Raw genomic sequence first — 27627 nt, forward strand, 5'->3', positions numbered from 1 at the left:
AGGTCATGCAAAATAGATAAATACAATAATAACTCAGTGCTGCCTTATTAAAGCAATTCTGGCATACTCAAGGCTGAAGGGCCCCTAGCGGAATGATTTGGGACGCGGCCACGTCGTGCGGCGTGCAACGCGTTTATCTCGAGACCTGGAAGTGCTTCCCACTGTCGGCAGCTTTTCCATCTTTTAAAAATGGCGACCGACAAAGGATATGTGTTTATGAGTGTTAAGTTATTTTTTGTGCTATTCTTTGCAGAAAGCCAGTGTCGGCTCCATCACCTCATACTTAAGGTAGTGAATCTGTGTGTCTGTCATTGAGCTAATTCTCTTAGCATGGCCGTGGCTTTAAAGGGTTGTCCTGAGGGGCGAGTTTAGCTGTCTAACAGAAACACTGGATGAGGAATTGGATGCAGTCTGCGTTTCACTGGCAGTGGTCCTGTTCCCTGCTGTGCCTCTCCGAAGCTGCGGTTTCTTTAACGTTACCTTCAGCTAGCCTCACGACCCCGGGTACCAAATGATGCTGGAGCCTGTCTCGTTTATAGAGAGGTTGGAGCAGTGGAAACAGCAGAAGTCTTAATGCTGTGCAGTAAAACCCTTTCATTTGTTTCTATAAGTGCTACTCAACCAGTAATGCTGGAATATCTAGCTATAATTCACCCTGCTAGAATATCTATAATTCACTCTGGATTTATTGCTTCAGTAATGCTAGAATATCTATAATTCACCCTGCTAGAATATCTATAATTCACTCTGGATTTATTGCTTCAGTAATGCTAGAATATCTATAATTCACCCTGGATTTATTGCTTCAGTAATGCTAGAATATCTATAATTCACTCTGGATTTATTGCTTCAGTAATGCTAGAATATCTATAATTCACTCTGGATTTATTGCTTCAGTAATGCTAGAATATCTATAATTCACCCTGCTAGAATATCTATAATTCACTCTGGATTTATTGCTTCAGTAATGCTAGAATATCTATAATTCACCCTGGATTTATTGCTTCAGTAATGCTAGAATATCTATAATTCACCCTGCTAGAATATCTATAATTCACCCTGGATTTATTGCTTCAGTAATGCTAGAATATCTATAATTCACCCTGGTTTTATTGCTTCAGTAATGCTAGAATATCTATAATTCACCCTGGATTTATTGCTTCAGTAATGCTAGAATATCTATAATTCACCCTGGTTTTATTGCTTCAGTAATGCTAGAATATCTATAATTCACCCTGGTTTTATTGCTTCAGTAATGCTAGAATATCTATAATTCACCCTGGTTTTATTGCTTCAGTAATGCTAGAATATCTATAATTCACCCTGGTTTTATTGCTTCAGTAATGCTAGAATATCTATAATTCACCCTGCTAGAATATCTATAATTCACCCTGGATTTATTGCTTCAGTAATGCTAGAATATCTATAATTCACCCCCGGATTTATTGCTTCAGTAATGCTAGAATATCTATAATTCACCCCCGGATTTATTGCTTCAGTAATGCTAGAATATCTATAATTCACCCCCGGATTTATTGCTTCAGTAATGCTAGAATATCTATAATTCACCCTGGATTTATTGCTTCAGTAATGCTAGAATATCTATAATTCACTCTGGATTTATTGTTTCAGTAATGCTAGAATATCTATAATTCACCCTGCTAGAATATCTATAATTCACCCTGGATTTATTGCTTCAGTAATGCTAGAATATCTATAATTCACCCTGGATTTATTGTTTCAGTAATGCTAGAATATCTATAATTCACCCTGGTTTTATTGCTTCAGTAATGCTAGAATATCTATAATTCACCCAGGTTTTAATAAATCAGTAATGCTAGAATATCTATAATTCACCCTGGTTTTATTGCTTCAGTAATGCTAGAATATCTATAATTCACCCTGGTTTTATTGCTTCAGTAATGCTAGAATATCTATAATTCACCCTGGTTTTAATAAATCAGTAATGCTAGAATATCTATAATTCACCCTGGTTTTAATAAATCAGTAATGCTAGAATATCTATAATTCACCCTGGATTTATTGCTTCAGTAATGCTAGAATATCTATAATTCATCCTGGATTTATTGCTTCAGTAATGCTAGAATATCTATAATTCACCCTGGTTTTATTGCTTCAGTAATGCTAAAATATCTATAATTCACCCCCGGGTTTATTGCTTCAGTAACAATCTAGTATTGATAATTCACCCTGGTTTTATTGCTTTAGCAAAGCTCTAGTATTGATAATTTACCCTGGTTTTAATAATCAGTAATGCTCTATAATTGATAATCCACCCTGATTTTGTTGCTTGATTCATGCTAGAATATTGATAATTCACTCTGGCTTTAATGCTTCAGTAATGCTAGAATATTTATAATTTATGCTGTTTTAGCTAGTTCAGGAATGCAAGAATGATTACATTTACTCTGGTTTTAATGTTTTTGTAATGCTCTAATATTGACAATTCATCCTGGATTTAATGAATCAGTAATGCAAGAATGATGATAAATCCCTCCAGTTAATGTTTTTTTAATGCTATAGTATGTATAATTCACTGTGGATTTACCGGATCAGTAATGCTATAATATTGATAATTCACTGTGGATTTAATGGATCAGTAATGCTATAATATTGATAATTCACTGTGGATTTAATGGATCAGTAATGCTATAATATTGATATTTTCTTCTCAGTATTGGGTAAATGGGACAGATGTTTTGTTTTTTACCTCAGGATGACGTTCGTCAGAGAGTCCATCTCAACACATTTGGGTTTTATAAAAATGGATACATGAGTGTAGAAATGGACAGTCTCAGTTTGAGGGGTGTGCCAAGTGAGGACATTGACAGCTCTACGGTAAGACTCCCCTTAAAGTGTTTAGCTTTCACAACCTGTTTTGCCCTACTTGATATATAAGACCCAGTTTTAAGACCCTGTTTTCAGCACATTTCTTTGGACAGCAATGTCTTTTTGATAAGAGGTCAGCAGAGAATGGCCAGACTAGTTGGAGCTGATAAATAGAGTACAATAACTGAAATGACCACTTTGTACAATTTTAGTAAGCATCTCAGAATGCACAGTGTATTGGACCATGAGGAGGATGGGCTACAACAGCAGAGGGCAATTTGGGTTCCACTTCTGTCAGCCAAGAACAGAAAGCTGAGGCTGCAGTGGGAACAGGCTTACCAAAACTGTTGAAGACTGGAAAAACAGAGCCCGGTCTAAACTCTTGATTTTTTGCTGAAGCACACGGATGGTAGAGTCAGAATTTGGCACCTACAGCATGAATCCATGGCCCCAACCTGCCTTGTCACAACAGTCCAGTCTGCTGGAGGCGGCGTGATGGTGTGGGGACTGTTTTATTGGCTCGTTTCGGCTCGTTAATGCTAGTCAACTATCACATAAATGCCGCAACATATTTGAGTATTATTGTTGCCCATGTTCTTCCAGCAATCATCTCAAAGTGGTTTCATATACATGACTGTATTTTCGCCCAGTCATCCAGTCTGAACCCAGTAGAACACTTTTGGGATGTAGTGGAATGAGGAGGTTCGCGCCACATCATCTTGTAGAAATCATGTCCCGAAGAATTGAGGCTGTTATGAGAACAAAGGGAGGCTCTATCTGTACAGTGTTTTAAGTGCTTGTGATATATATAAATAAATAAATAAGCTACTCTAGGCACAGTGTGTTGTAATGGTGATGTTTTTCAACATGTCAATATTACATGTGTGTGTGATAAGCAGTCTTCCTCTTTTGTTGTGACTTGGCAACAGATTGGTTTCAGTCTGGACCGCACAAGTAGTAACGGCTTCTCTACTTATCTGGTAAGACAATTATCTCTAATAACAATCACTGATTATTTGTTGACTTTATTATAGTGTTTGTTGTGCTGTCAGATGGACTAAAAAGTTTGTCTTCAGCCTAATAATCAGGCTCTACAGCACATGCATACTATTAATCTGCTATAGTGGGTATGCATGTGACATCACAGTTGACAGGAAACACTGCACTAAGTGGCAAAAAGACTGACTGAGTGGCAGCGCTACCGTTAAATGCAAAAGCCGCTAAAACACAAAAACTGAAGAAGGCTAAAGAAAATAAGCAAATGGATTGCTGCAATTCACAGAAATTACTGGAATCCAGGCACTGGAACGTGTGGGAGTTCACAAACGGGTGTAATTATTATTATTATTATTATTATTATTATTATATATATATATTTTTTTTATATATATTATTTTGAAACCTGGATGAACCAGTCTGAAATCAGTCAATCACTCGACTTTGTGCTCTCCGATATGAGGCTCTAAACTTGTGTGATTTGAGCCTCAGGACATACCTGGCAACATATCAGTGTCCATGGACCATCGGTTCTATGGTTGTTTGGTTGGATTGCTGTCGAGTCCTTTAACTTGAAATAATCAAGCTTGTTTCAGTCCTGGTTTGGCTGTTTTCCCTAATAAACGCAGCTCTGCTGTTGAATGTTTTGCCACTCAGTCAGACTAAAGGGGGTGTTCCAGTGGGTCCATGACATTATTGCATACCCTCTATTGCTGCATGTATGCATGTGAATAGCAATAGTTTTCAGTTAAAGATCCGGATAGAAAGGTGCTCTGGAATTATTCAACAAAATCTCAAGGAAGCTTTTGGTGTATTTTTCAACCTTAAATGACTTTTCCAATAAAGTTTAGAATTTTAAGTGCTGTCTTCCTCCTGTACTGGGTTTATTGGTAGGTTGTAGAAGCAAATTATATATTTTAAGAGTTACAGCCTTGCTTGAGGGTTATTTAAAGATGTTAATTGATTATTTAGTAATGGTAGTGATTGGTATCGATACATACCTTACATTCATATTTTTTGGGTAATGGCTGTGATGAGGCAATATGCTAAATTCTTTATGCAGGATGATGGCCTTGATTACTGCGTTCTGAAAAAGGTGCCTAGCAGTGACTTTGCTGTGGTCTTTCTCTTGCTGGACTTCAAAAAGAACCTGTGAGTTAAACTTAGAAACCATCAAGCACTGTTTCTAATGTTGGTATTGTCTCACTTACCTTCAGTCTCCAAAACAGATGTAGAATTTAGTTCCTTGCTTTTTGTCTCTCAAAGGGTGAGAATGAAGACTTCTGCAGATGAGGGAATGTTCCCCCACATCATTCCTGTGTTGCCAAAGACTAAGGAGGATGGAGAGGAGAAAAAACCTGAGAAACCTCAGTCTGATGGTATGGCAGCTTAACTCATGACTTTCATTCATCATGTACTTGTTGCTTGAGTTCACTTAATGTTGAAGCCATTTGCGTTTAGATCATTTCATCTAGTGCTAAGACAAGGCTGAATTTTCATTTCTTCTACTCTTAATGTGTGTAATATTTTCCCCCAAAAAGTAGAAAGGAATGGTTGACTTTTACATCTAATTTTCACATTTACCCCCTTACCCTAAAACAGTGTATCCACCAAGACGTGTTTGGTGAGGCTCATGCAAAACTGTTTCCATTGTAATCTGATCCACAACTACATTCATATACAAATATTGTCATGAGAACCTGCTACTTAACTACATTTTTGTACTGAAGTTAAACATGAATAAAATGTTCTCCTAGAACTCCATATTGTATGATTTCACATCCGTGTCTTCTGTGGCCTTTTTAGGAAAAACTCAATCCAGGCGGGATGTGACTGAGGTAGGAACACTTACTTTAAATGCTTAAGAGTTGAAAGGATTAATGGTTTTGGCTGCTTTTGTACTGAAGTTTACTAATTACTTCTCTGGCAGAATAAGGCAGATGTCACCTACCCCCTGCAGGACAAAGACCATGTCTACTCTTTTCAGGTAGGTCGTTTTTATAGTGTTTATAGATTTTAGTGATTTAACACTTTTGTTCAAACATTTATTTAACTCTGTGTACTTGATAACCATAAATTAAGCCTCATAGTGAAAAAATGCAAAGAATGTTAACTTTGGGAGAAACTTGACACTGTTTGAAACTCAACAGCCAAGCAAATAAATAGATAGGATAGATAGATTAAACTTTGTCATTGCTCTGTACAAGTACAAGACATTTAGCATCTACAAGAAGAGCAAATGTGCAAAAAAGTGGCAGTATTGTGTAATGACACATGGTGCAAAAATGGCAGTAATGTACATACATAGAACAGAGTGAATAGAATAAATGATAATAAAATAAGGAACTAATAGTGACATAAAAGTAGTGCATCATAAGTAAAATAAGGCAGTGATGCAGTCACTGTGGGGTGGGGATTAGTGCAGTGTAATAGTGTGTGCATGTCAGTGTAATGAAGAGTTCAGTGGTGTAATGGATGTCTGGAAGATGCTCCTACACAGATGCTCCTGCGTGTTCCTGATAGTGCCAGGCCTTTCCTGGACAGTAGAGAAAGTAACTGCAACAAATCAGGATAAACTCAAGCTTTTTTCCATTGGTTTCAGAAGAAACAATGAATTAGTCCTAATACTTTTGTCCATATAGTGTATTTTAAAATGGACTAAATTGTATTATATATATATATATATATATATATATATATATATATATATATATACACATATACACACACACACACACTTGTAGAGAATGTGGATAGTGCTTAAAAGAAATCTTTTGATCTTTTTTTGCAGTTTTACTTTAATGTGACAACAGACATGCAGCAAGGCCTCTACAACTTCTACTTTCACAACTGCTACTCCTCTATGGCTGCAAATCAGGGTGTCTCATCAGTGAGCGCACTCACTTTCAGCATCGAAGTAAGTGCTGAACCTTAGATTGATTAGAATAATTACTGTAATGTCAGCCAAGCTTTAAGCTTTTCAGATTTGAAAAATGGTAAAACTACACATTAAACTACTAAAGATTACAGTTTTGATTAAGAAAGTGAATGTCAGTACATTTTTGATCAGATGCGTTCAAGACTGTTGGACAGTTGGGAACGCTGATAAAAGATCACTTCTGTGTTGTGTTGTCATTGTTGTATTATCAAACTTATTTTATTTGTGATTAGTTGATTCAGTTTCTTAAAGGTGCCCTAGAATGCTAAACTGTATTTGTCTCTGTAGAGCGGAAACATGAGAGTTTGGTACATGGTACTGACATATTGTGGACCTCAAATTCTGTGTCCTTCTTCAAAAGAAAATCCTTAAAGCAGAGCTAAAAAAAAACAGGCCAATTCCATAACCTCTAACTAACTACATACACACACCCAGCCCAATAGCAAAAGCCTTTCGAGGCTAATCATAGGAGCTAAAAAGGCTGTTAGTTAATGCTAGGCCAACTGGAGAAGGTCCAGCCAGGTGCTAGGCTAGAAGCTAACTTGGCCAACCGACTAGATAACTATAGAAACCAAGAGGACACAGAGGGGACAGCAAGAGCAGACAGTAAGACTCTGGAATCATTACGAAAAAATAATTTATTTGCTAATTTAATAATTTGTCTATGCTAAGATAAGCCAGGCTATGTTATGCTCTGTGGCCACAAAACGAGTTTTATAAATATCACCTGCCTAACATTGTGTAGATCCCCTTCAAAGTAAATAACTTTTTAAATAATGTATGGTGGCTTTCTGCGCTAACCTGCCTGGTTTCAGATCCACATAGAAGAGAAGAACCCTGACAGCTTTCTGTCTGCTGGAGAGATTCCTCTACCTAAACTCTACATCTGCATGTCCGTGTTTTTCTTCCTCATCGGCACACTCTGGGTCCATGTTCTGCGCACACGCAGGTAGAGGAACGATTTGCTCTAGCATCTGTAATTTTTGATGCAAGGACGCACACAAGAACACAGGGCAGACAGTAGAGGGCAGCAAAGATATCAGAAAAGGTTGCAATATAAAAACAAAAATGGTTTGCTTTGTCATCCTGACTAGGATTGTATGAGTTAAATTATTGATTGGCATTATCCAACAAATGTAAGTAGTAAGTCTGTTAAAATAATCCATGTCCTGTTTTACCCATGTGTTTTTAATATATTGGATAAGGCATATTGCAACTGCAGTATGATATTTTGTCTATAATTGACAGTGTTATGTTCATACAATCATTCCCATGGGTATTTGAACACTGACACGTGTATCATTCTAAGTCTGTACACCACCTCAGTGGATCAGTCAAAATGTGATTATAGTGTAGATCCTCAGTGTAGATTTAATGCAAAGGCTACAGCAAAAATATTGCATGAAGACTCATTCATGGGAACTCTCAATATGTGGTCCAATGAGGTATTGATACAAGTAAACAAGGTCACCAAAACTCCAAGAGAAACCTATCAGAGAGATAGCAGAAAATTTAGGAGTGGCCAAATCAGCAGTTTGGTACGTACCTCTGAAAGAATGCAATGGCAAACTTGGCAACATCAACAAACCTAGAAGACTATGGAAGACAGCTGAAGTAGACGAATGCAGAATATTTTCCTTGGTGAAAAAGAAATGCAGAAGAAAAGGAATGGTTCGTAATCTGAAGCATTCCACATCAACTGTCAAACATGGCGGAGTCATTGTTATGGCCTAGACATGAATGGCTGCCAGTAAAACTGAGTCACTGGTGTTCATTAATGATATGACTGCTGATGGAAGTAGCAGTCCGATGAAGAATAATTCCATTGTGTATAGAGCTATACTTTCTGATGAAGTTCAGTCAGATCCTACACAGCTGATAAGAAGGTGCTTTTACAGTACAGATTCATAAGGACACAAAAGGGAAAGCACACCAAGCTTCTTGAGGCACTGAAATTGAATGTTAAATATCATAGTCAGTCACTTGACCTCAATCCAGTTGAGCAGCTTTTCACTTACTAAAAACAAAAAAATACGAAAAGGCAGACAGACCTACAACAAGCAGAAGCATCTCAAAGAAGGAAACTTCATTTTAGACTTCAGGCAGTCATTGACAACAGAGGATTTGTGTCCAAGTACCAGAAACGTATGCATGCGTTATTTTATGTCCAATGTGTGTAAGATTTTTGTTGACGTTTAAAGGAGTAGTTCACCTGACATCTAATTTTCACATTTCCCCCTACCCCAAAACAAAGTGTATCAATCAAGACTTGTTTTCTTGAAGTATGTCTGTTTGTTTTAGCATAAAAGCTGGGAAGTACATGCATCTAGGATTTTTTATATATATTCTGGGATATTAACCTCATATCTTCAAGACAAAAAGGGGAAAAAAACAGCATTTAGAGCATTTGGTGACTTCAGAAAGTCACTTACAACAAAGGACATGCATATAAGTATTAAAAATAATCTTTAGATTCATAATTATTCTTTAGATTCAATATTATTAGTTTTTGAAATTTTCCTTAAACCCCTTGAATTAAAGATGAAAGCCTGCACTTCAGTTACAATCACAATATTAATATGGTGTACAGAGGCACAAATACAAAAAATATCATCCCCAAATATGAATGGTAATGACTATATGCTCAGTCACTTATGATATAATTAAATTAAATCAGTTCTGACATTTTTACTTTTATTATTTCTTTTATAGTTCTGATGTGTACAAAATCCACTGGCTTATGGCAGCTCTCCCATTCACCAAGTCTCTTTCCCTCATTTTCCATGCGGTGAGTTGACATTTTAGGGTCTGTATGTATATAAAATACATTATGATTGATTTAGTCTAGTGCAGGAGCTATACTCATAAGTGTTCTTTAAGACTGGCTTCTGTGCTGAGAGATTCTTTCACATTATTCAGTTAATGTTCTTTATTTTTACAGATCGATTACTACTACATCTCCAACCAGGGCTATCCTATTGAAGGCTGGGCTGTGGTCTATTACATTACACATCTGTAAGTTGAGTCTGAACTCCATGAGTTCATATCAAGAAGTGTATTTCCTTCTTTACCAAATTCTTTGCTTGTTTATTAAGATTTTGGCGTTGTGCTTTCTCTGTAGGCTGAAGGGGGCACTGTTGTTCATTACTATAGCTTTAATAGGGACTGGCTGGGCCTTTGTTAAACACATCCTGTCAGACAAAGACAAGAAGATCTTCATGATTGTCATTCCTCTGCAGGTAATTTCAATTGATACTGGGATGCGGTTTTCCCTGTTTTGTTTGGCTGTTTTAAGGAATGACATGTGGAATACACACAAAAAAACAAACACTAATTAAACACACAAAATGCTCAGATGAATGTTTTAAAACCAACAGTTCAGTAAAAGTGGACACTTTCTACCTCAAAATGTAGTCAGTCATTTAAGACATGTCTTATGCCTCATTCACTTTTACTGCGTTAGCTATGAGGCTAACATGCAGTTTTGGAAAAAAAATGTAACACTCAATTAAAACCTTTTATTTTATCTTCTTGAAATTCATCCTTATTTGAATGATGAGGGAATACAACTAAAGACATACAACTGAAGAAATGTCTTGTAAATTTATTTGTAAAATTTCATTAATAGAAATGCTAATTGTCTTATGAGGAAAAAGTTTGGATCCCCCCACACATTTATTACTACAAATGCCTGAAATTAGAATTGGGTGTAGCACATTAGCTGCAGGTGATTAGAACATCATTAGAGGAGATTTTGGAGGAGCTTGTCTTGTTTGTTTTATTTTAGTTTGGTTTGCTCTAGACTGTTGAAGTGAGTGGTGGTATCACTGTGGCAAGATCCCAAACAAGTCTGATTTACATGGGAGGTGAGCAAGGATGAAACCCTTGCTGTCAAAACATCAGGGCAAGATTTAAAGTTTGCTAGAGAGCACCTTTAAAGACCAGGACTTCTGAAAGTCCTGCCTCTTATTTTTTATTATTATATTACAAGTTACTTTTAAGACCTCTCTTTTGGTTTTTCATGAGGTGCCCTAATTTATACATGATGATAGCTACAAGTAATGCAAAATTATAACTAATTAATGTCACACAGACTGCAAGCCTAAATTGTCCCACACTTCCCTTTATGTAAGATTACTTAACAATCTAAACTGGTTTGAGGCAAGTGTGGGATGATTTAGGCATGCAGTGTGTGATGCTAATTAGTAGATTGTATGCCTTCATGGCTTGTTTGCTACATTGTGCTTCTAGCTGATGTAAACCTCTTGGCCAATTGAGTACGTTTGGGGAATGGCGTTAATTTTCTGGCACTCTTGGAGAGAACTGTCCATTTTTACTCCTAGTGTATGTACTGATCTGAGGAATCTAATCTGTGGTTCCAGGTGCTGGCAAATGTAGCATATATCATCATCGAATCCACAGAGGAAGGCTCCAGTGAGTATGGCCTATGGATGGAGATTCTGTTCCTGGTAGACCTGCTGTGCTGTGGAGCCATTCTCTTTCCTGTTGTCTGGTAGGCATCAGTTTGAAGCTTTTTTCAACATTTCACATGGATCTATTTAGAGTATATAACGTTTAAGTACTGATTAACTGTTTCTTTGCAACTGGGAAGGAGCCTGTTTTAATTGCTATTTCTACTTATAGGTCCATCAGACATTTGCAAGAGGCATCAGCAACGGATGGAAAAGGTAGGCTCCGTGTCATCCCTGTGATTTTCTAGTTTGTGTTGTGCAATGAGTTTAATAATTGTTAATAATTGTTTAACAATTTGTCTTTGATTTTGTTTTCTATTGCGCAAATTTCAAATGCCAGTTTAAGTACGTTATTCCAAAACCTACCAATTAACCCACACCTACAATGATTCACAAAAAAAAAATCCTAAACACATTTAATCTCTAGTGTAGGATGCATCTGGCTTTGGTTTATGCATATTTTGTGTGATTTGTACTGTTGCCATTTCGCACTACTTTGTAAGACCACCATTTTGAAAATGGACAATCAAATATGCTGACCTTAAAATTCAAAATCATGTAAGACCTGAAAATGGATATCATTATACACCTTGAAATCATGTCATGATGAAAATGACAGTCCTTTCTTATTTTGGTTACATCCTACTCCAGTAGAGAGCTATACACATACTGGTATTGGAAGGTCTGTACGCTTTTTAAATATTTACACGAGAACTGTGTGGTAACAGATAGTAGGAAGTCCTCTATCTGGGTCGGATCTTTTATTTTTGAACTCTTTAAATGCTTTTATTGGTAGCTGTGCTTCATGGTTCTGTCACGGTTGACTGTCTTCTATAACTAATTCATAAGCTGTGTTTTTTACAGCGCAAAATGAGTTTTTGCTGTCTCTCGGGTCTGTACCTGGCCACATTGAATTAGACTGAGGATGAATGAAATACTAAAGCCATACAAAAATCAAATCCCGCTTCTGTCTGGAGGTCAAGTGTATTAGACGAGTCAGAGACCTACATTAGTCATGATGGGAAGTAAGATGTCTGTGGTGCTTTATGGTTTTGTATGAAGTCATAGCTCGCACTGTACTGTGGAGGTTTCACTATCAGTGACTGAATTCATTTGTTAAACCCCTGTAGAGGGGATTAAAACACTGGTTCCATTCCTTTGCATTCTATAGAAATTAAGCAAAAATTTAAAAGGAGCAATGGCTGTTGAAAACATGAACGCTGTGCTTTCGTTCCTTTCCATTGTGTGAAATACACCAAAACTGTTTAACAGTATAAGTGCAGTTCATGCAAGTTCCGCTACAGCTCAGTTACTCTGTGTTATGAAGAACAATTATGTGACTTAGGTCCTGCAGACAACCAGTCTCTTCCGGCCGAGGCCATCACTTCACTACTAAGTGTAACCCTGCCTTCTTTCAATATAGCAGTGTAACATTTAAACAATTCGATTTTTTTGGGAGGGGGGATATAAACAATATATCAATATTTGCCCAGGAACAACTAACGGTTGAAATTAGACACTGAAGATGGAAGGGCAGCTTAGAGGAGAAAACTGGGCTGTTTTGTCATTAAAACATGGGGGTGGGCGGAGCTACACATCATTATAAAAATTTATTTGCAAAGGCGCTTTACCGTTGAGACTTTGCATTCTCCATGTTTTCTGCAGCCGTTGATATTAACGTATGTCATTTAATAACCTATAAGATTTAACACACTCCAGTACTTTTAGTTAAACAGTACTGATTGGTAAGAAGTTTTCTTATTTTTTAATCAGTTCTCTTTGCAGTAAAGCCAATTATAACCATAACAATTCATCAGTGGGATTTTTGCTAATAGCGATAAATATGTGGAACCTCACGATTGATTAACCAACATATAAACCCCTAAAAACTCCACATCTGGATCTGTTGTTCTCTTCAAGAGTACCTTTCTGTTAGCATTTCACCAGAAAATCCTGAATTAATGACCTTGATGGAAGGAAAAAAACAACTCGTGCCAACAGTGGTGTAACTGGAAAGAGCCGGACCACCTTGCGCCGTCGCCCGTGGAGACAGCAGATGCTGGAAAGACCGTAAATGTCACAGCGCAGGGAGAGTGTCCTGAGCTACATCTCCGTCAGAGCTGCAGATAGTGCCACAGATTTTTACCTGCAGTGTGGGGGCCATGCTGTTTCTGTTATCGAGAACATACCTGACCAAACTAGCCCTTTTCACACACAATCACTCCATACCTCAAAGTGACACAGTAGGAATTTGAGCAAGTGGTCATTATTATTCTAATAGCACTGAAACATGACATTTAAAGCTGCATTATGCAAGGTTTGTTATTGTTTGCTCCAGGGCTCCCCCTACAGTTGAGGAGTGTAATTCACTTTTACACCACTGTAGTAAAGCATTAAATTGCGTTTTCAGGACAAGCTATGAGGTACTGAACTGTGACCGTTGTCCCCATTGTCTACACTAATATTGCTGTGGCAGAGCTCCAGGCTCTCTATTACTAGGGGTGTACAAAACTATCAGTATATTAAAATATTGTAATACTATTATTCTCCTAAATTCTTTTTTTTAAATAATTAATAGTTAACACTCAGATTGGTGGCAGACAGTGGCTAATTTGCAGTTTTTTAGTCTTTAGATCCCACTGTTCCGACTGCATTAAAAAGTCCTTTTTCCTTTTACTCCGATTTATTTTTTTTTATTGCGTACTTTTTATATATATATATATATATATATATATATATATATATATATATATATATATATATATATATATATATATATAAATAAATATTAACATGTTTTGACTGATGGGCTTCATTTTCAGTAAAGGAAGAACTGGAAAGCATTAATATACCACTGGTACACCCAGGCTACATCTGGGTTCATTAGATTTGTTGCAGCTGTATAGGCTGCTCCCTCTCTGTGGGGTTTCTGCAGTGTTGTTTAGTATGCAGCCTTTCTGTCTCTCCATCTTTCTCCTTTTTTTTTTTTGTTTTTTTTTCCCTCCCCTCCCCTGGTGGGTGTCGTGTAAGTGTGTCCCTGTTGTTAAGGCTTCATCAACATGCTAATGTTATTAGAGTGTGTGTGTGTGTGTGTGTGTGTGTGTGTGTGTGTGTGTGTGTGTGTGTGTGTGTGTGTGTGTGTGAGAGAGAGACAGTACTTATGTGATGAAACAGGTTATTCCCTAAACCCCACAGTGTGTGTCCCACTTTGTTCCACTGAAGAAGGACCTTACTCTTCTAAAAATTCAGAAGTAGTTTAAAAAAAGAAAACCGAGATGAAAACTCTTAAGACGGCCCACTTCACTTTCATCTTGGACATTGTGATTTTTAACTAGCTTAGATAACACACGCTTTGTCTCTACAGTCCATACACCAAACAGCCATAACATTAGCAAAATAAAATAGAGTTGTGCTGCCACAACAGTTCTGTCCATTTGAGACGTGGACTCCACAAGACCTTTGAAGGAGTCCTGTGGCATCTGGCACCAAGACGTTGGCAGCAGATCAAGTTCTATAGGTTGTGAGGTGAGGCCTCCATGGATCGCATCAATGAGCCTTAGATGCACTTGACCCTGGTACCGGTTCACTGGTTGTCCTTCTTAGAGCACTTTTGGTAGATACTAACCATTGCATAAGGGGGACTCTCCACAAGCTCTGCCTGATGCTCTGACCCAGTCGTCTAGCCATTAGCAGTCTTCTAGCCATCAAATTCTTACAAATGACCATTTTCCTCATTTAAGACAGGCCACGGTCAATGAAGTGTTTCTTACTTCGCTGGTCAGTGGCAATAATGTTGTGGCTGATTGTTGTATATGTACATTTTTATTTATTTAATTGTAGACAATAGATGAAGGATTTACACCAGTGGTGTATTTGAAATAAACAGAATGAAACAGAAGTGTTTTTGCAACAGTTTTCAGCAAATGCTAGAATCAGTCAGTTTTAATAAAAGGGAGGCATACATTGATGATTGATTTAGTATTTTATTTTTTAATAAAAACAGGAGTTGAGGTTTCATTAGATTTTCCATGGTGAGAATCTTAATTTGCTGATTATGAAGGCTCCAAGCATTAATTTTTTGTATAAAGTGGGACACTGAAGAAAGTGGGTTTGTAATTGAAGATTTCCACACTTTGATTAGACTGCAACGCAGTCTGACACTGCACCTAAAAAACATTAAAATTCAAGATCATGTGACTAGGAATGCACATGTGAAGAAGGGTACATTCAGTAAACTCCAAATGACAAACTTGCAGTGTCTTAAAATTACCCTTGCAGCTGATACTAGGCCTGTGGTAAAAATTCTGATTTCACCCTTGGTTAAATTCGTCGCAGCCTTTCTGTTCTCCTACTGCTCAGCAGACATCTTCCCAATCTATTTACCTATTATGTGCAGTGTTTCTTCCCATAAAGGTTGTAAATGCATACTCCCATGTTCATATAAGTACTATATAAGTACCATGTTCACTGAGTACTATATAAGTGTTTTAACTCCTTGTATAATATTCTGCTATTGAAGCCTAAATTATCTTGAACAGAAAACACTAAAGAAGGTTGGACCACAGAGGGTCATTGGGATTGCCCTCCCTAAAATTGTAATGTCTGTATATTAAAAGGGTACCTTTGCGAGTACTAAATATTGTTTGCTGCTGTTCTCTTGAGTTTACTGAAGAGTAACAGTTACACTATTTAACTTACAAGATTACTCGATAGATTACCCAAGGACTCTTATTATTGGTGTAGTGTATCATCATCACCCAGACCAGGAGACAAACCCCAGTCTCTCATGGGATCATAAAGGGGAAAAAAAAAAACTCCCAGTTAGTGGCAGTGCTGAAAAGCATCTCTGAATGCTTTCAGCCAAGAACTGAAAAATGAGGTTGCAATGGGCTCAGGCCCACTAATACTGGACAGTTGAAGACTGTGCTTCATCAGATCAGGCTACATTTTGCAGATTTCTGCTGAGGCATGCAAATGGTAGGGTCAGAATTTGGCACAAACGGCATGGATCCAGAGATCCCAACCTGCCTGGTGTCAACAGTCCAAGCTGGTGGAGGTGGTGTAATGGTGTGGGGTTCTTCGATTGAATGCCACCGCTTTAAGTATGGTCGCCAAGCTTGTTAATCCCTTCATGACCTCAATTCACCCATCTTCTAATGGCTACTTCAGCATGATAACGCACCATGTCTCAAAGCAAAGGTCCTCTCAAACTAGTTTTATGAACACAGCAATAAATTCAGGGTTCTTCAGTTTTCTTCCTGGAGAAACCGGGAAGAACTGATCTCAACTGAACTGATCTTACCAGCTCTGATTCCAATAGAACATATTTGGGTTGTGGTAGAACAAGTGAATAGCAGTATGTTGGGTGCCCTTGAAGAATTTGCAGGAATTGTGTGATGCAGTCATGTCAACATGGACCAGACTTTCATAGGAATGTTTCCAGCGTCTTGTGGACATAAAGAATCAAAGCTGGTTTTAGAACAAATGGAAGTTCTACCCATTACAAGCAGTGTTCCTAATAAAGTGCTAGTTGACAGTATAGAAGTCTTCAGTGCACAATAGCAAAGTGCCTACTTTTCAGTGCTTGAGAGGTCAAATATGTTTAAATGGTTAATGGTTTTCTTTTGTCATATCTCATTTGTTTTTAATAGCTGCCATCAATCTAGCTCAGCTGAAGCTTTTCAGGCACTACTATGTGATGGTAAGTGCTGATATTATTCACACACTCAAGTCACACACTCTCTCCCTCTCACCCACTCTCCACAATCTCCCTTCTCCACACATTCACTCTATCTTTCAAATGGAAATTCACCTAACAGGCCGTTCTTTGTAGATCTCATTCTCATTTCATGGTTTTTTTATTGGTTTATATTGGATGTCTGTTCTGCTTGACCCGAGCATTAACTGATGTGATTTGGATTCCTTGATTTATGGTATTACAGTTTCTTCTCCACTCCGAGATCCACCCGCTGTGCTGTTCCAGAGAATCCTTTATTAGTTTCATTGGTCTGCATGTGTTTCTCGTTTGACGTCACTCTTACTAAAATAAGTCAGATGATATAGAGTGTATTAGATTTTCTCTGATGTCTAGATCACTCTGTGCTGTTGGGTCAGTCTTGTGGAGCATTTCATAAACATGTCAGCTTTTGTCCTCCAGCCTTTCACTTTTTTCCTCCCTCTCGCTTATATTTCGATTTATATTTCTCTCCAGCAGCACTCCTCTAAATATTTTTAAAGCCCCTGAAAACATTAAGTATTTAATACAGCTCAATGGCTTTATTAGACCTAAAGGCAGTTACACACTGAATGTGTCCCGAATAAACAAGATGAAAATGTCTAATGTTGTCAAATGATTTTTCACAGCAGCCACAGTAAGATTTATTTTCTTGTTGTTGTTTGGGCTTAAAAAAAGTAAACACGAGTGGGCAGACTGTTTTCAGGAGGACTGAATCACTTGTAAACAAGGTTTTAATTTTCATACTGCTATAGCTGTGAGCTGTGTGCAGAAACACTCTGAAAGTTTAATCTCCACAATAAAACTCTACTAGTTTCACTGTTAACCTGCACAGTTTCTGAGACTACACCATCTCAAATCACATACTCCCTTTATAGTGCCCTTCTTAAAAACCGAAATACTCCACAAAAATTCAGTGTTAAATAGACATTTGTCTAACCGATTGCTGAATTTACGTGACTTTAGATCTGACCGATCATGCACTGCTTCGATGGAGGTGCTGCTATTTTACAACCTACAATGTGCACTACATAAGGAAAAGGGAGTGATTTGAGTGAAGTCAATGAAAACTTCTAGTTGTGAGTAGTCATGGCTGGCTGTTAAGATGCCAACAACAGAAAGATAGCTGTGAAGGAGAGAGCTTTTGCCACATGCGAAAAAGAATAAGAGCAGGGGTGAAGAAATAATTGTTTGCTTTTTGACCAATCACGTTTGGTGAAGGGCAGTTCCTGATGTATGAATAATTTACACAAAACAGATTGCATTAAATGTGTAATGGCCTTTATGGAGATGGTGAGAGAAAGACACAGCTTTTATATAGAAGCCGTTCTTTACTTGCTTTAAGTGTGTCTTAATACAAATTCTGTACTTGTTTATAATGAATAACCTTATTTCTGTTTTGCAGATTGTGTGCTACATTTATTTCACCCGTATCATTGCCATCCTTATCAAGGTCATTGTCCCCTTCCAGTGGAAGTGGCTATATCAGGTGAGTGAAGAACATTTTCTTTTTCCTCTACCTCTTCCACTGTCCAGCGCAATACATGTTGACCTTTTCGATGCATTGGCTATGCATGTCAGTTTTGCCTCAGGACATAATATGTCTAAGTGAAATCTAAATCGTTTGTGTCAAGAAAAACTGTGCAGGACAGGAAATTAAAAAAATGAACTAACAATTAATTGTTCATCAATGAATTGTTCCTGCTCTAATTAATTTATTATAATGGAAAAGAAAATGCAGCCTTGTCAACACCTTGTCAATAATTAGCATTAAATGTTCAAAATTACGCTACAAGAAACTCGTATGAAATTTAAACATTATTTTTCACACATCCAAATCTGAATTTTACACAATTTAAAATAAGACATATTTTTAGGTGAGGTCAAAAAGTTTTTTTGTGTTATTTTTGTCTTTTGAGTGCACAGCCATTGACCCTGCCCACCCTTGGCTAAGAAATTCAATTAAAGTTTAGCTCTTGTTTGTGAGACTTAAATATTAAACACATTATTATTTCAGTAAGATAACACGTCCTAGCACATTTAAACCATTTTCAAACTCTATAAACCAGTCAGTGAGCCCCTTCTCCCCTGTAGAGACCAACCCCATCAGGACAGAAATGTTTCATCACCAGATAGAGATAACCAGTCAGAGTAACTGTAAGGGCACAAGTGGACCTGAATCATTCCAGCGAATTGCCGCCCACAGCATAAGAAAGCTGCTGGACAGAGGTCAGTTTAGTGACGTTTCAAATTAAAGATGCCGTGGAATGGAAAACTGTATTCACTGTGGCATAGTTGAATAATCAGAGTTCAATATATGCCATCGTCTGCATAAGAGAACGTCAAAAGTCTAGAACGAGAAACCCCAGGGAAGCTGGTTTGAGGCTAAAAGCTAACTCTGCTGACCGGCAACAATTTCTTCAGCTAGCTAACTGCACACTGTGCCAAGAGGAACACAACTTGATTATTAAATAATTAAAATGTTGTTACAGAGCTAAAACAATTCTTGGCTAAACAAGACTGGGCAATGCTATGCATCTATGAGCTGTTGTGATGACACAAACCAGCTGATGTTTGGGTTTTTTTTTTTTTTTGGGGATAGACCCATAAAGAACTATAGGAACATTTAGATTGTAATAGTATTGCGGTGTAACACACCTACTGTTCTTTCCTCAGCTGCTAGACGAGCTGGCCACTCTGACCTTTTTCGTCCTGACTGGGCACAAGTTCCGGCCAGCCTCCTACAACCCTTACCTGCTGCTATCTGTGGAGGATGAGGAGGACATGGAGATGGACGACGTGTAAGATGTGCACACATCAAACATTAGTCAAATGTGCTGTTAATAACCCAACGTATGCACAAACACAAAGTCACCAGTACACACAGGGATTAGGTGACAGTATATTTTTGGCATTTTATATATTTAATGATCATTTACAATAAGAAAAAACTTCAGTGTCAAAGTAAAAGCATATTTATTCAAAGTAAAATCTGTTTTTACTGTAGCCGAGATTAAATTCTCATTGCCATTCTCCCATAAAACTTTTGCTGGTAAAGAACCTGGACAACAGCTGTTGTTTGTAGAGTCTCTCCCATCTCAGCTGCTGAAGCTTTGAACTCCTTTAGAGTAGTCATGGGGGTGTTGGTGGCCTCCCTCACTAGTCTCCTTCTTGCACGGTCACTCATTTTGTGAGGACGGCCTGTGTGCCATATTCCTTCTGTTTCTTAATGATGGATTTAACTAAACTCCAGGGGATGTTCAGTGACTTGGAATTTTTTGTATCCATCTCCTGGACTCGGTGAATATGTATGCAGTTATTTTACATTTATATAGTTATATTATATTAATTAATATAAGAATTACAATTATTTTATAAATAAATTTCTTTTTTTATTGACATTGACATTACTGTGAGAGTGAAACATGATTTTCTGTAAAGTAGGTTTTTGTTTTGTTGTTTTGTTTTTGTCCAAAAATAATAATAATAATAATAATAATAATAATAATAATAATAAAAATAAATAGAACATAAATAGAATAGAATAAACAGAAACTTAATGGCAGCATTGAAGGAAGGAAAACCGTGAAATCTCTTCTGTAATTTCTGTAATTTATTTACCTATCAAATATTGAATTGGTTGATTTATTATAAAATGAGTTTCTGCTCTGTATAAGAGCCTCTGCTGTATACATTAATGTAAAAGTAATTAAATATTGGGTAATAATTATATCAATCCATGCACCCCCTTAATAGGTATACCTGTCTCCATTCCTGAGTGCGGTCCCTTGAGAAGTAGAGAGTACTTTTGATGGTGTTTTGAAATAAGTATAATACACACCATTCCAGTATTTTGGAGTAGTGCTCTCCAGCATGGCTGAAGTGAGCCTGTTATTGAGGACAGTGCAGAGAGCAGTTGAGAGGAGGCTTCTGCTACTTTGCTGTCCCCCATGAGTTCTTAATGGAGAGCTTTTCTCAGTGGAGAGAGGAAGAGAGGGCACTACAGAGGCTTTAAAAGACCTTTCTGAACGTGTTTAAAACACAAGATACAATAAATATCACTAAATGGCACCTGTGCTTAATAAATTTAAAAGTAAACAAAGTAAAAATCAAGGTCCTGCTTTGCTTTTATAACCAACATGAAGACAGTTATCATAAGTTAGATTGAGGGTCATGTGTTGGTCATTCAGTTTCCAAAGATGCCACAGTCTTTTACAATTAAGTTTGAACTATTCATAAATCACATATATAAGCAGAAACACTGATATGATGAGCAAAGTCATGTGCTGTGGCTTAGAAGAAGATCACCCACTTAGAATCATCACCCAGTTGAGCTAAATTGCTGGCCAGGCTACACACATGCACACAAGGCTTGTCCTACCACCTGTCTTGGTTATAGGTGAAACCCAGAGGGTTCCAGCAGGGCCTGCTGGAAGAAGCTGTCTTTATTACAGGAGCTGGCTGTTTGAGCACCTGTGCTGCTCACACAAACATGAAGACAGCCTTGCTCCTGTAGAGATATACCTTGCTCCTGGTAGACATGTCTCTCTCTTCTGAAGGCCTCGCCATTTCTGCCTTGCCTCATTACTTTCTCACTGTGTCCTCATTTTAATTCACTTTCCTCAGGCAGGACAGTTCATGTTTTATTGGGACTAGGTTCCTGTTGCTATGTGGAAAACACACACACGGTATACACTGTGGTTTTAATACAGTGCCAGGGCAGGGGCTTTGTGTAATAGGAATTTACAATTTGAAGAAAAAGCCACTTAGGTGCACAAACACCACTCCTCTTCTGGTCTTTTTTCCCCCCACTCTCTCTCGCTCGCTCATATATTCTGTCCCTCCCTGCCAGACCCAACCAGAAATAGCTTTGTGGCACCATGGTGTCCTTGTTCTTCATCTGCACAATTCCCCTACCCACCCCTCCTTCTTCCATGCTGTTTTTTTTGTCCCACCTGCCTCAAGACAAATTCAATAAATCCCTCCCTCCCTCGCTTGCTGAGCCCTTCACCTTAAATAGAATAGGGCAATGGACTACCTTTGCCTATTTTCTGCCCCTTTTTTCCTTTTTGGGGGGGGTGGCAGAATAAAGGGGAGTGTAGCACACACATCATGAATTGGTTGTGCCCATTAAGTCATAAGAGGAACAGAGGAAAGATGTGTGATGGGAAAGGCAAAGGCTGCTCTCCATCCTGATAATTAGCTAACATGCATGACATACTATGCATGTTGTAACTGTCAGTGTGGCTTAGGTAGTTGACTGACAGGTCTTGAAAACATGCCATAATATAGAGCTCGGTGGCAGATGAAAATTGTAATCAGTGCAGATTTATCGACATTAACACATGTATTAATTATAAACACAAGACATTCAGATTTGTTATTACCTTATTATTATTATTTGAGGGGATTATTTGGTGTTATTATTTGATGGAAAATTTCATCTGTGAAATACAATTCTTATAGATGCTATTAAATAATAAATGTATGATCATAATTTGCCCACCATATATCAAAATTACTATTACTAATCCATTTACTTATGGCAATATTAACTTCCGATATTTTCCATTTATTTTGTTTTTGTTTATTGCACATTCAGAATGAATAGCTAATAGATTCTATTCATTAATTAATTAATTATTATGAATTAATTATTAACTGGCTGTTAGCCCACCCTATCTGTCAATACTACTTAATTGTCATAGTGTAACATTTGTTATATCAGAAAAGACTATTTTCATTTATGTTTTTTTTTTTTTCCATAAATTATGATCAAAGTAATTCATAGGGAGGGTTATATAGCTGGGTTAAACTTATTGGAAGGGAATTTTTATCTATGATGTAATTGTTCAAATGCGAAAACTTAAATTAAACTAATAGATTTTGTTAAATAATTTATTATTAAAGAATAAAATCCTTTTAAAGTCCCTTTAAAGTCCTTTTGCCTGTCAGACTAAAGTGAAGTCATGTCATTTGGAAGAATATTGCACAAGGATTTATTACCTTGAATTTTGCTTCAGTTTTGAATAAGATAAGATAAGATAAGTCCACTTCTCCATTGAACATTACGTCAGAATGCCGTCTTGCCTTTGCCAGATATTTGGCATAAGCCAGCGCCGAACAGTGCTTCAAGTGGGCACCATGTGGCCTGGCATTTTTGGGGCAAGTTGTGAGTGGCAGCTCGGTCCCAGGAGAAGAAGGAGCAGGTGCTGCTGGTGGAGCAGGTTCAGCTGGCCTCCTGTTCAATGCCATCGCTCTCTGTAGCTTTTCTTAGCCCGAGGCTGAGGCTGTCCCATTCTGGACCAGTACAGACCACGTGCTGGTGGAGTTTTTTGCATTTTGTAGTGAGTGTTTAACTTGTACCCTTGCTTATGTGTGGTAGGCCAACAAGGCAGGATGTTCCACCATCAACATCCCTAGGTCTACACTTTTTTTTAAGTTACCTTAGCTGGAAAGTTCATTAATCAAAGCTCAGTAAGTTTTCAGTAAGTTTTTGCTCCATTGCAAAACCAAAGAGAACAATAAGCCTGTCTTGTCTGATCAAACTTTTGAGGTCAAATGTGAATCAGACTTGTTCCTCCACAAGGGAGGAACAGAGACCTCAGTGGTGTGAAGTTCCTTGCCAGCTAATTTGGTGTTTTACTGTCCACATAAAATTCACTTACCCTTGTAGGAAAGGACATGATTAATATACTGACCAGACTAGTTTTGGTGCCAAGCAAGTCTGAAAGGCACCTTTTACTCTGGTTGCAATCACAGCAACCACCACTGGTGGGAGTTGGATCGTGAAATTGTTTCAGACCACTTCATTATTTAAAGCCAATGTGATGTTCTAAATTTACGAGGTGCTTGCCTTTTTGAGTCCGCAAGCGAACACATCATGCCCTGTGTTCACAGCCTGCTTTTATTACTATGTCCAAATGCAGGAGAAAGTAATGAGGTTTGATTTAATTGCATAAAACAGCCCAATCTGTGTCAAAACCCAAGTAATTATCAGTAACAGAAGTGGCGGGTTTCATTTTGACACTTGCACACATCTTGTTAAGCTTTTAGAAGCGGTTTTATCCCAAGCAGTCACTTTCAAGTTGCCTCAGAAAACAAAGAATTCAGACTTGTTCTTGATCTATTAACCATAGGCTTGTGGCATAGCTCAGAGTGAACATGAGGGTTTTAAACACTGAAGTAGTATAAGCTAGGATAATGTTCTTCTAGCTGATCATAAAAAGCAAAGTGTTGACTAGAAAGCACTGATACCCAGCCCTTAAAGACCTTTTAAGATTTGGCTGATGTTTTTAGACAGAATTAATTACATTTTCAAATTGAGTTGCACAAAGACCCTCATTGGACACTTAGTCTTGTAGTATTGGACTAGTTTTGCCAAAGCCACTGGTGGCAACACAAGTACTTTTAGCAAACGGTTAGCAAGGGGTATGTTTAATGAAATGCAGTTAATAGTTTTCTCCAAACCAACTTGCGGAGTATTCGTCAGTTCACGGCACTTATTTCCAAAATTCATTAGGCTTGTCAAAATATTCTGTAGCATACTTTAAATGTTGAGGTTGTAGGTAAGGTTTTCGTCTTATGACTCTTTCATTGTGCAAGCTAGACTCAGCTAAATCTTCATGCAGGTCAGTCTGGCAGTCCACTGGCAGTTTTCTTTGCCTTTCGTACCAGCATAAGAGAAGTTCCTTGAGGGTTTTTTTGTTGTTGTTGTTTTTTTTGGTGGTGGGGGGGGGTCTTTGTACCATCCTGACCTCCATAGTTCTGATCTTAACATGTAGAACTTACTTTCTTTCTCAGATTTTTAGACTGTCATTTAGAGCAATTTCCATAGTAGCATTGCAATGTAGTGTTGGTACAAGGTTTGAAGAGTCAAATCATTTATGTTTGGAAGTTTGATTTAACTGACTGTTCCTAATTACATGTTTCAGGACTTATTGCTAAATACTTGTACTTGCTAAATCAAGGTCTGAGAGTCAAAAACAACCAAAACATCACGTCCAAACACGTCCAAACATTTGCAGAGGCAACATTAATGGTTTTGGTTTGTTTGTTTGTTTGTTATTAAAGACAGAGTAACTCTGCATTAGTAGACGTATTCATTTATTCATTTATTAGTAGAACAAAATATTGGTTGGTTGATTAGCCACAAAGGCGACGTCTACAAAAATGTTCATTTGGTTTTGTTTGACGTTTTAATGTATAGTAGTTTTATTAATGCTTTATTAATGACATTCGATTTTGTATAATTTGTGTTTTATTTTTGTGAGGGTATTTTTGTTTGTGGCTTTTAAAATGCTATTCAAACATAAAATTGAGTATTTGGAGATCAGTCAGTAATATTATATGGACAGGTATGGAAAATATTGTCATAAATGGTTGTCTATGCCAGAAAAGCCATAGCTGTAAATCTCTTACCTTGTTGTAACCCCAGTCTACTCTCTCCGCAGGGTGACTACATCCACAGTCATGGGGGATGGCATTAAGAAGGTGAAAAAGGTGTCTAACGGGCCATCTGAGGAGCGGGAGAGCGCAGCATGATGAGAAATGCAGTCCCCTGAACTCAGGGTGCCTCTGGACTTTGTGGCTAGCTACTGATGTGGTGGACATTCTTTTTAAACAGAGCTTCACTGCCGCGTCCACTTGACCTGATATGTGGACGACGGCCCGATTTGTCAAATTCCTACTGGACCTTCCTAGATGACCTTGTGCTGAGACGTTAGGGGTCCAAAGCCCATATGTATATCTCTGTAAATGTTACACATACAGTATGAGGACTGACATGCCGCTGTGCAATTTTTTTTCCCTTCCCTTCACTGTAGTTCTGATTGAAGTGCTTGGTGCTGTGCTTTGTCATCAGCTAACGCAGGTTGTTTTGCCTTTGTTTGTTTGTTTGTTTTTATTTATTTATCTTTTTATTATTAATCTCCTTAAGGTATCTCTTGTTCTGAGATGTCCTTGGGCACTTTATCCAACACACTCTGCATAAACACACACGGCTGCAGGGCCAGCAATTTCTGTCCTACAAATCTAATTTAAATCACTACTCCTTTTAAACACTGAGCTAACTGAGTTTTTTTTTGTATAAATGTACAGATTCTGAGACAAATGTACAGAAAGATGAAGACTTTAAGGTACAAACGGCATATGCAATTCTGAATCTTGGTCATGTTTTCAGTGGCAGGTTTTTTTTTCTTTATTTGGGGTTTAATAGTGGTATGTGAGGTTGTATGTAGGCAGTTGCTGTTGCACATTAATGGAAGGACTGGGTATTTTGAAGGTTCAGTTTTAATACTAGTGAGACTAAAGGTCTATATGGGTTTCTATTATTATTATTATTATTATTTGTTTGTTTTTTGCCCAGAACCATGCGCTATACTTTTGTTTTCATGCTTAAATATTTTGCTTATTTTTGGAAATCTGTAAACAAGCTAGGTGAAGTGATGGCATTTTTCCTCAGTATTAAATTGTGCAATGGTTTGATTTCAGTTTGTCTTATTTTTTCCCACCAATGAAACTTGTAAAACTAAAAAAGCATTATGACAATATCAAAAGTTTGGAATTGCATTAATAATTTATTGTTTTATACACAATAGTGGCACATCTATAAAATGTAGATTTCTCAATTTTATTACACACCAAATAATTTAATACAATGCATATATATGCATATAATGCAATCTTCTTTGGTCAACATTTGAAGGATTTTTTGTTAGGGGTATACCATGCCACTAGAACACTTTAACAAAATAACTGAGGTACTTCAACAAAAAATCTTTAGTTTGCAAAAAAACACAATGATCAAAATTAGAGAACAGCAATAACTGTAGCACAGAGAAAGATTACAACAAAATTTTCTAAAAGTTACAACAGTCAGTAGGAAGTGTACAGGCCTTTGCTTTAGATGACTTCAGCACATCTGCGGCCACAGGACATCACTAGTCTCTCGCACTGCTCTGGTGTGATTTTGGTCCGCTCTTCTTGCAGTTTCTTTCACAGTTCGGTGACTGTAGTGGGTTTCTTGGCCAACTTTATCACCAAGAATTTTCCAATTTTTCTATTGGGTTTAAATCAGGACTCTGAGCTGGCCATTTCATTGTTTCAATGTTTTCAGTTTCAAGGAACTGCTTTACCTGTTATTGCTGGCTGATTGAGTGACAAACACAAGGAAGGAACCACATGTTGTTGAAGAAGGTTCTGATACACACTTGCATTCACTCTGCTATGTAGCTGTATGAGAGGCCCAACTCCTGCTGCTGAAAGCATTCCCCAAACCATGAAATCTCCTCCTCCACCTTTCACTGAATTCTTTACACACTTTGGGTTCAGTCTTTCCCCAGTTTGTCGACGAACATAATGTTTCCCATCAGACCCAAATAAATGAAACTTGCTTTAATAACTAAAGTGAACTCTGGACCACTTTTCCTCTGTCCACACAACATGCTCATTAGCAAAGGTTAATCTAGCCTTTTGATTCTTTCTGCTAATGAGAGGTTTGGTCACTGCAGAGTGGGCTTTCAGTCTAAATGCTCTTAAACGTCAAGACACTGAATGACAAGTAGATCCTTACCCTGTTCAGTGCTGAACTGGCGAGCAATTCCAGCTGCAGTGTTGAACCGATTGCCCATGAAGAT

General features: G+C 37.6%; 1 protein-coding gene across 1 annotated transcript; it reads left to right on the forward strand.

Annotated features, from left to right (window-relative positions):
* Nucleotides 1–177: 177 nt before the first annotated feature.
* gpr107 (G protein-coupled receptor 107) lies at nucleotides 178–26481 on the forward strand. Its single transcript, XM_072672460.1, has 18 exons — nucleotides 178–288; nucleotides 2737–2859; nucleotides 3780–3830; nucleotides 4910–4998; nucleotides 5113–5225; nucleotides 5653–5684; nucleotides 5777–5833; nucleotides 6638–6763; nucleotides 7600–7733; nucleotides 9497–9572; nucleotides 9726–9799; nucleotides 9906–10023; nucleotides 11167–11297; nucleotides 11429–11472; nucleotides 16908–16957; nucleotides 18396–18479; nucleotides 19667–19791; nucleotides 25444–26481. The coding sequence occupies exons 1-18, from the start codon at nucleotides 190–192 to the stop codon at nucleotides 25532–25534; spliced, it is 1617 nt and encodes a 538-aa protein (XP_072528561.1). The 5' UTR covers nucleotides 178–189; the 3' UTR covers nucleotides 25535–26481.
* The last annotated feature ends 1146 nt before the right edge of the window (nucleotides 26482–27627 follow it).

This window comes from Salminus brasiliensis, chromosome 1 (assembly GCF_030463535.1).
Source record: "Salminus brasiliensis chromosome 1, fSalBra1.hap2, whole genome shotgun sequence".
Lineage (NCBI taxonomy): Eukaryota > Metazoa > Chordata > Actinopteri > Characiformes > Bryconidae > Salminus > Salminus brasiliensis.

Coding starts and splice junctions, on each gene's coding strand:
- gpr107 (XM_072672460.1), top strand. CDS start 190: ATGGCGACCGACAAAGGATATGTGTTTATGAGTGTTAAGTTATTTTTT. Junction 3,831..4,909: donor ACGGCTTCTCTACTTATCTG/GTAAGACAATTA, acceptor TTCTTTATGCAG/GATGATGGCCTTGATTACTG. Junction 9,800..9,905: donor GTCTATTACATTACACATCT/GTAAGTTGAGTC, acceptor CTTTCTCTGTAG/GCTGAAGGGGGCACTGTTGT.